This window comes from Larimichthys crocea, chromosome III (assembly GCF_000972845.2).
Source record: "Larimichthys crocea isolate SSNF chromosome III, L_crocea_2.0, whole genome shotgun sequence".
Lineage (NCBI taxonomy): Eukaryota > Metazoa > Chordata > Actinopteri > Sciaenidae > Larimichthys > Larimichthys crocea.
Window position 1 is genome coordinate 14,611,231 of NC_040013.1, and position 9,554 is coordinate 14,620,784.

The 9,554-nt window shown below is 38.1% G+C and overlaps 1 protein-coding gene across 1 annotated transcript; it reads right to left on the reverse strand.

The window, feature by feature from the left end:
- Positions 1-887: 887 nt before the first annotated feature.
- Positions 888-7,391, reverse strand: fbxo9 (F-box protein 9). Its single transcript, XM_010756262.3, has 13 exons — positions 6,985-7,391; positions 5,510-5,581; positions 5,025-5,156; positions 4,876-4,933; positions 4,568-4,667; positions 4,166-4,296; positions 3,968-4,082; positions 3,660-3,778; positions 3,109-3,199; positions 2,935-3,030; positions 2,204-2,297; positions 1,401-1,555; positions 888-1,314 (listed from the first exon to the last, which is right to left on the reverse strand). The coding sequence occupies exons 1-13, from the start codon at positions 6,985-6,987 to the stop codon at positions 1,206-1,208; spliced, it is 1,275 nt and encodes a 424-aa protein (XP_010754564.2). The 5' UTR covers positions 6,988-7,391; the 3' UTR covers positions 888-1,205.
- Positions 7,392-9,554: the final 2,163 nt, after the last annotated feature.

A 9,554-nucleotide genomic window follows, 5' to 3' on the forward strand; every position in this document is an offset into this window, starting at 1 on the left:
CACTGATTGTACTGTGTAAGCTAAAAAAACAGAAATGATGGCTTCATCACAGTGCTGATGTTGAATCACTGTGACCTCTGGTGATGGAAAAAAAACCCTGAATCTGCATTTTGAAATGACTGCATTATTCAGAGTGGGTTTGGGTATTTTAATTAGTTCTTCTAATTAAATGCGTTATAAATGTGAAAACTTTAGTTCAGGGTGTTAAAATTTAACCTCCAGTGGTGCTTTGGCTGTGTCACGGATTAAAATTTAGCAGCATTAGTGAAAATAATGAGAACAAGCATCTAAGCGAAGAGGGATAATGTGAAATTAAACTATGTCAAACTCCTTTTTATAATCCTGTCTACTAATTATGAACTCATACAAAAGCAGCAATAGTTGTTTAGAAACAAACTGTTTTAAGAATTTACTCAGTTTTAATTGAGGATTTGCAACAGACTATAGTTCCTTTTGAAAAACCAATTATAGTAAAGCCAACAAGCCACAAATCATTTTAGTCTAATCCAATACAACTTTCACTCTGCAAATCCTGTTCATCTGTCCGCGCTCGATTCCCAGAAAATGTAATACGTGGATTATACCCGCGCGTGTCCCCAGCAAGACAAATGATGCAGAAGTCTGAAATCACATCTGCAATCAGTCTTTCACAGAGGTTGTGTAACAGGAGCTCTAATTTCACTGATGTATCGCTTTTCCTATAACCAGGAGGAAGACATGTTAGAGAAATCTAGTAAAAATAACCTGATTGCTTTCACAGCACTAGCCCGAGGCTGACATTTTAGTTTTGTTCTGACATTTACCCAGTGCCCTTCTGTGTCAATACAAGTCATTCAGTTAAACCAAATCAAAACAGACAAGTAAATAAATCAGCCCATTAGAGCACATTCTGTTCATCAGTTTATTTGAGAGACAAAGTGCACCATGAAACAAAAACAGCATGAACATTCATTGCTTGGGAGAGATGGGGGGAAAGGTTGCTAATTATTTTAGCTCTCAGCCCATTGCCATAATTTCTGAAATCAGAAAATAAGTATTCTATTCTGTAAACCTGAAACGTAACATGCTTGCATGTAGGATATATGAGGGTTTATTATAGCGACACAATAATCCAGCTGCAGCCCAAACTATAAGAGGCTAAGGATGTGTGCATCTTGTTAAAACGGTAAAGGAACATTTGCTGTGGTTTCAGGTCTCCAGGTTGCTTAAAGAGGCTGATCAGAGAAAGCAGTGTAACTCTTCACACGTGCAAAGACGAAGGGTGTGTACATCCTGTCCAGGTCAAACGCTGTGACAACTGTTTCCCCGGTCAGCCTGAAAACATGATTCAATTTGTTAAAACAAACATCCAACTACAGTAATGTTTCTTTTCAACTTCCATTGCTAATCATGCCTCTTACTTGTAAGTGATGTGGCAGGAGTGGTGGATCCACACCAGCTTACTGAAGCTCTGACGCCCCCCAGAGGAGAGATGCAGTCCCACGTGGAAACTGTGTTCAGCCTCCGGAGGTGGGTTCCGCCTGCAGAACCGATTTCTTTGAAACTCGGACGCTTTCTGTTAACAAATAATGTAAAGTTTACAAGCTGAGCTAAGAACTGACATGACAGGTGAGGGTTTATGTGTCACTACAGCATTACTTGTTTAGGAGTAGTGCAACAATTCATATTTGAATTTTAGTATTTTATTTCTGAGTGTTGTCTGTCATCACAGTGTGATGCATGTTAAGTTAAATAATAAAATACAAAATATAAACATAAATTAATCAACCCCTATGCCTCATATGATAGTTTGAAAGTTGTCTCACATAATCTTGTACATTACCCTGGCTCAGGCTCAGAGTAGAAGAGAGTTATTCTAAATTTCTGGAAGTTAAAGGATGCAATTTTTAGTCATTAAAATGGTGTTTATTTTGAATAGTAAGTATTCAGTGTTTAACTTTTGTCCAAGACATGTGCAAATTGTTAAACATTTCAGGTATGATGGTAAGTCAAAATTATTAAAATACTAAATCGTAAATAAATAAATACTATATATTCTGATTTCAGAACTAGCTGAAGCTGAATAAACTTCTGTAGTATCATCAAAATCAAAATATCTGAGTAAACAAATCTCAGCTGTAGAGCTTAAAAGAATCTAAAATGGCCACTTACTCCTTTCCTACATATTATCTTACCCCACAAAACACCCCAAATGAATTCTCACCTCCTCCTTTTTCTTGCAGACAACAGCAAAGACTTTGGTTTGATTGTCTGTCTCCTGTGACAGACGGAAATGACCGAGCAGAGCAGAATCCATTCTGTAAGATAAAACAAAATACAACTTGAGTGTGTACTTAGTGGAGTGTAACAGAGGTGAGGTGAAGCGCCTACTACAATGCCACTGCAACTGCCAGATTCAACCAGCTGAGACTTGTATGGTATTATATAGTGTAAGTTTTCTTATAGAGGTGTATGCAAAGTGTTTTTGTATAGTCTGTTTTCTTTAAGATGTATAGAATAGTGTAATGGTATCAGTTTAAACATTAAAACATTTTCTCATTTATTTAATTTGTTGTAACACACCACACGATATGAAAGCCCTCACTACCTCCCTCTCCCTTCCCAAACGAAAAGGAGTTGAATCTCATTGAAATATCCCTCCTGGCTCCCTTGCAGTGAAAATGACATAACGTTTACATGGATGTAAGTTTTTGAGTCCCAGTGAAGGCCAAAATGTGACAGACTAGGCAAGCATTGTTTTCAGCCTAGCTGTCCCTCCACCATTTGTCCCGAGTTGAAACAAGATTCAGCCGCTAATAATGAGCCGTCAATGCTGGTATAAAACAGAGTGAATGACAGCAACCACAAAAAGATCCCATCCAGACTTGACTTTAATAAAAAAGTGCTGTACCCTCAACAGTCTGCAGAAGACGTCTCACAGTGTTAAAGGTGTACCTGATGTTCTTAGTGCGCAAGTGAGGGATAACAGCCAGCGGGTCCTCGGGGGTGGTCAGCATGATGACGTGACCATCAGGGAAGAAGCGGAGGTACCTGTCGTAACAAAGTCAGCGCTCGTATTGATAGAACACACAATCAAATTATAAATGATAATTAAAGTCAAACATCTACCTGTAGTACTCAACGTGGTGCCAAGCCCTGTAAAATCCATCCAGCGACTCCTCTCCTTGACGAATATACGATGTCTTGCTGATGTAGACGCCTGTGAAAGTAATATGACTGGAGTTCAACATCTAGTAAATCATCTTCATTGGATTCATCAGTAGTTTGGCAGCAGCAACAGCCAAGTTCACTTTTAGAAGAAATATCAAGTTTGGTTAAATATTTCTAGCCAATTCCGGAAATGGCAATTTGAAACATTTGGCTTAAGAGCTCGTGTTTTATGTTTCTGTGTACTGAAATTTAATATAGGCTCCGTGGTATCACATTTTAGAAGCTGGCACATTCTCAGATTTCTGCTGTGGTTGATCGAAACGCCACAAAAATGTCGCTGTAGACCGTCTCGCACTGCAGAGGGCGACGATGTGCTGCATGATAAGAGCAGGTTTGTCTCAGAAGTGCTCAAAATGTTTTTGATTGTTACAAAACAACAGGAGGGAAATATAGGACTTCAGTACTGGTTTTAAACTGTGACAGAGCATCCCAAATTTGCATGTAATTACCATCAAAACGAACACGTGGCCTTCTCAGAAACATCTCCCTCCAGGATTTGAAGGGTACAACCTTGGTGCAGTTACGTCCCCACACTCTCACACAGGCTAGATGCCAAATCTCAGGATCCCTGAAGAGAAATTAAAAAAACAAATTTAAAACTGAGTGAAAACCGAATGCACAGAACTGGCTTTTAATCACTTTATCTCTTGTGCAGCAACAATGTGAGAGAATTTACTAATCCAAAATCTTGAGAGGCAAGTCCAGAGAAAAGCAAGCTGTTAACAAACAAGCTGTCTCTGATGACAGCAGGGCTGACCTTGCACAAATGTAGAACCCACGGCAAACCAAAGAGAGCTGCTCCAGTGCTCGCATGTCCAGATCACTCGACACAACCCAACGGAATATGTACATCAGGATTTCCTGTGGCAAGGCTGCAGTCAATGAAAACAAGAAATGAATTATTTATAACGAATACAAGCTGCAAATGAACGCAGACAATAAGATAATATTTTACCTGAAATGTGCGTCTGAGTCATGTCCAACTCAGGGATGCAGATCTTTGGAAAGGAGCTTTCCAGGGTGAGCTGCTGCTCAAAGTAGGAAAGTAGATCCTCAATCTCACCGTCAACATCATCGTCCTCCATGCTGCAATGGAAGTATTATGTTAAACCTGTCTGTCTGCAGTTAGTATCAATCCTGGTTCTATGACCGTTCACAACCTGGATGTGACTGTTTAGTTTTGGTATTGAAGTGTGAACATCATCATTTCTTTAACAACTTCACCTAAAAAAATGTATTAATTAATACAGTGACCCTTCAGTTAATGACATATTTACAGTGCAGACCCGTCACAGCATGTTGAGACATTTCAGACTTTAGTTGATCAATCTAATATCTAAAATAAAAATCAACTTACTAGTTTCCTCCACCTCGGTCAGTGTCAGGAGGACGGCTGTAGTTGATTTTAAACTCAATGTCAGGCACAAGCTGCATAGCCATGCGGTAGAACTTGATGGCTGCAAGTAAAAAGGTGAACTTATATATTAACGATGAAATGAAGTGATCAGTGCAATCACAAAACAGGAATTCACAAACTATATGGGTGACAACAACTGAACATGCACAAACATTGTAAGAGCCTTTATTTAATGATGGTTAGAAATGCTGGTTAACATTTCATCCTGTCCCTTGTGATTTTGATCACCATACATCAGACATACGTACCCTCATAGACGGCTCCATCCTGCTCTTCCTGGACAGCTCTCAAGAACAGCTCTGTGGCCTGAGTAAGAAGAGTCGTGTCAGTCGTCAGCAGCGTGTAAATGTACAGAAGTAAAGACCTGGAGAAAACATTCAACAATACAACTACTTACTTTTTCCTCCCGCACCGTTTCTTGCGTCTTCTTCAGACTTTTAGCTCGCAGCAGTCGGTCACTCGTTCCAGTTGCTCCAGAGCTCGGTTTGAGTTCAGACATCCACTGAGCTCTAAACGCATTGAGCTGCACCTGCAGTTCAATTCAAAAGTTACAAGGTGTCAAAATAAACCCTGAGTCTCTTTGTTTTGAGTCTTACTGTAACATCAGGGTTTATAAAGAACTGTTTAAGTCTGAATCAAGTTAAATAGTGCAAATCGAACTTCTTCACGGTTGGCAAAAAAGAAGAATATAGATTTGTCTTTATTTTACAAGAAAAACAATCACAAAATACCTTTAAACCTCTTGGAAAAAAATGTGTTTTTGATTTTAACATCTGCGATCGAAGATTTCCAAAAAAAATATCAGTTCAGTTCAGTTACAATGACCGTTAAAGGAATAAAAACACATTGAATTTATATGATTTATGTCCGTAGATTTCTCACCTGAAGATTTGGGTCATCTGAACCTTCATCTTCATCCTCAATCGTACCTCCGATATCGGCATTTTCTTCAGCCTGTTACACCAAGAAAAATGAATGAAATGAATTACTGGAGCCTGAAAACTTGTTGCTACTGCCGCTGTGTGTTTGTTTAGTTTTTTGGTGAGTTATGCAAAGAGCATTCAGCCGAGTCCAAACCCACCCACGATGATCTCCTTAGAAAAAAAAGCTGTACTTGTGGAGAAATTATGACGGCTCTCTTGTCATCGTTTTCTTCTGTGCATGTTGAAAATGCAATATCTTTTTATTGCTTACTGTTGGTTTATTTTATTTTCTAAAAAGTTTAAACCAGTTAAACATTAAGTATCAGCTATCCTGTATTGTACAGTAAAAATACTTGCTGCTTCTGGCTTCACAAATGTAAGAATTAGCTGCTTTTCTCTGTTTTATGTAGTTTAAAACAGAGCGTGTCCAATGAAGTCTGCAGGTTGCTCTCAGTCTATTGCAGCCACATATCATTATCAGTATAAATGTTAGCCAATGCAGCACAGACATGCCTAACTAAATTTAGAAATAGTGTCGCCATTATATAGTTTGTCCACAAGGGGGAGCTGAAAACCAGGTTTTATTAGTGAAAAACAATAAAAACACCTAGAGATAATATCAAGATTATTTATTTATGTTTCAAATAAATGTCCAAATGTTTTCAAACTTTTGGGTCTGGACTGCAGTTTTTAGGCTCTTCTAAAACATTAACAGATTAAATGTTAAGTTATTATACTGTGATTTTTTATTATTTGTACCAAACAATGGACATTTGTTGGACAATCAATAAGAAGACTGCATTAGTTGCAGCCTCAGATGAAAGCCTTTCCTGTTGACAGCACTTGTGCAGTATGGCTTTATCTTTCTATGGTCAGGCTGTAATGAGACCACTCCTCCTCCCTCTGCAGCACTCATAAAAACATGTGGCTGCCAACAACCAGCTCCGCCTGAAATCAGACTCATTGAACAGGGAAGCAAACACTTATAATAATAAGTATAATAATTTCTAACTATTCTTAATGCACATTGTAAAATAACTCATGCATAATGCAGAAGACCAAATGCAAGGTCAGTAAATCCAAATATATATCATGCAACCTGCCCCCAAAAAACTTATAAATAAACTTGACTCAAGTTAAAATGCTAATTTAGACGCTCGCTGCTGCACAGCAATAATCTGTGAACGTCCGTGCTAATCTCAATGCAACTGTCACAAACGTATGTCCGTGCTATTAAATGGGACTTGTGGCTAAATGCAGATCACAGCTGAAACATTTCGGTGTTTGGTACCTAGTTAACCTCGCAGAGACACGTCGACTAAAAAGCTGCAGCGCCTCGACTAACAGGTAAAGGTGCTGCGTTAGCCACGTTAGCGAGCTAACCAGCTAAGTTAGCGCTGCGAACACACTGATTTAAAAACACGAGACACCCACCATGACAGCTGGGTCAGTGCGTCCCCTTTTTTTGTTTTTGTTTTTTAAAACTCACAAGCGGTCAACACTAGCGTTTACAGTTCACGGTCGGAGAAACGGACGACACAGCGGACATATTTACGAGCTCGCAGGAACGCAGCCATTTCGCTGAGCAGCCCGGAGCCCCAGTGACAGACACAGGAAGTCAGCGAGTGTGGCGGAGTTGGAGAGAGGAGGAGGAGGAGGAGAAAGGAGGAGAAAGAAGGAGGCGCCCTGCGGAGCTCTGTGTGTCTGTGAACTGCAGTCAGCACGTACTCAACGCTAAACAACGAATAAATGCCTAAATTAATGGTAAAATAAATAAATCTAGAGGGAGCAGCCCCCCCTGACTACCAGGATGGGCTGTGTGTTATGTAACCAGGTGACAGGTGACCAGCCTCCAGCTCCAGCCAATCAGGATCCAGAGGGCCAAATACATGCGATACTACACTGACACTAATACTTATATATACTATATACACTGTGTATATAATCCATCCAATCCACTTTATTTATATAGCACGTTTTTAGCCAACACAGGGTTTCCAAAGTGCTGCACAACAAGATAGAACACAATAAATGGCACAATAGAAACAGAACAACACATGAAGTGGATAATAGAAAGATAGAGAACAATAAAAATAAAAAGAATAAAAAAACACTACCCGCACACGATAAAATAAATAAAACAGAAAAATAAAAATAAATACGTAAATAACAAAATGCATGTATACACATAAAATCAACCATCTACATCTATCTATCTATCTATCTATCTATCTATCTATCTATCTATCTATCTATCTATCTATCTATCTATCTATCTATCTATCTATCTATCTCATTTCTGTAGTTTATTTTTTATATAGTTTTCTAGTTGTAAAAATCCTAGCACAGGTTTAATTTATTGTAATGTACTGTATGTTTACTGTGTCTCATGCTACTATCTATCTATCTATCTATCTATCTATCTATCTATCTATCTATCTATCTATCTATCTATCTATCTATCTATCTATCTATCTATCATTGTAAAAAAAACACATTTCCACAGTTTTCCGTGCAAGTTCACGCCAAAACAAAAAATAAAATAAAATAAAAATCAACTTTCTTTGAAGCTTAGCTACAATGAAAGTCAATAAGAAACCACTCATACTAAGCCTCTTCCATTCACATTGGAACTCCATTCAAACTTTCATGTTGCATTGTTCACTTCACGTTACTGTCCCTACAGCATTTTAGCAGTCTAGTAGACGTTACTATAAAACATGTAATCACTCTGAGTTGACAATACTTGCTTACCATATTACCATATATTCAAACGTCACTGAACTGAAGAATCAACTGAGAAGGTCCACTATCCGCTCAGTGTGGCTCCTTACCTGCTCAGTTTCATTTGGAGACTGCTTAATTGTCTTTATAGCCTGACATACTGGTTTCCTTCAAACTATACTGGTTTCTCAAGCTTTAGCAGTTAGCTACAGAGTCTCCCTGTAGAGACAGTATTGTCTAATAGTAGATCTCCAGGAATCTACCAGGAATGTAGATGACATATTTATAACCTACTGTGCTCACAGGTTTATGGAGGTAAAATGTTTACACCACTAAATTTTCAGAGGCAAATTTGTACTTTTCTCAACTGCAGTTTATATGTTACAGATTGCAGTAAACATCATAATCCTGAATCTCCAGTTTTACTCAGAAGACTAAGACTATTTTTGGCATTCCTTCTATCGTGTTTTATGGAGGTTGTGAGAACAGTAGGTCTAAACCTGAATGTCATTGCTGAACTAAGTTTGAAAGCACCAAGACTGAAGAAGGACCAAAATGAGACACAGTGATACTTCTCAACCACTTGAATATAGCTGACACAAACTTGTCACCTCTACATTGTATGAAACATTCATACACATTTTCTTGTTCTGTGTTTTTATTCTTCATATGTAATGCTCTCACACAATTAGTGCTCCTATAATGCTGAGCTGAGGTCCTCTTGTCCAACACATTTCATTGTATAGATGACTATGTGCTAACCTGCATATGACAAATAACCCTGAAAACTCCCCTTCTAACCTAACCTCTTCCCCCTACTAACCTAGACTAATCTTACCTGACCTAAAAGACCTTTTTCACAGCAGCCTTTAATCAAGAGCCTTTCCAGTGAGCTAACATACAACACATCTAAAACTTTATTTAAACAAACAATATTACATGAACAATGATAAACTCAGACAAAAACACAATAATCATACATTTTAAAGTAAAGTCACACCTCTATAAGAAACCAAACAAAAAAAGTTTTGCAAATATAACAGTTTTCTACCACAAATTTAAATATTTCTTTCATAAATTCATGAGGGATAAATGTTGTTTATAGTTTTAAAATGAACTTCTGTACACTCTGGGAGGATTGGAAATCTTATTTAGTTTAAATAGTTGATATTTCAGATTTCTTATAATCTCTAAGAGTGAGGGAGCTTTTTGTTCTACCTGGGTATAAGGTGTTTACGAAGTACAGCCCTAAAAACTCGTTGTTACATTTTTCGTTTATG

Excerpts from the sequence above, each read along its gene's own strand:
- fbxo9 (XM_010756262.3), bottom strand. Across the intron at positions 4,297-4,567 it reads GACCGAGGTGGAGGAAACTA|CATGGAGGACGATGATGTTG; the intron begins GTAAGTTGATTT and ends CTTCCATTGCAG. Across the intron at positions 3,200-3,659 it reads GCCACGTGTTCGTTTTGATG|GCGTCTACATCAGCAAGACA; the intron begins GTAATTACATGC and ends TTACTTTCACAG.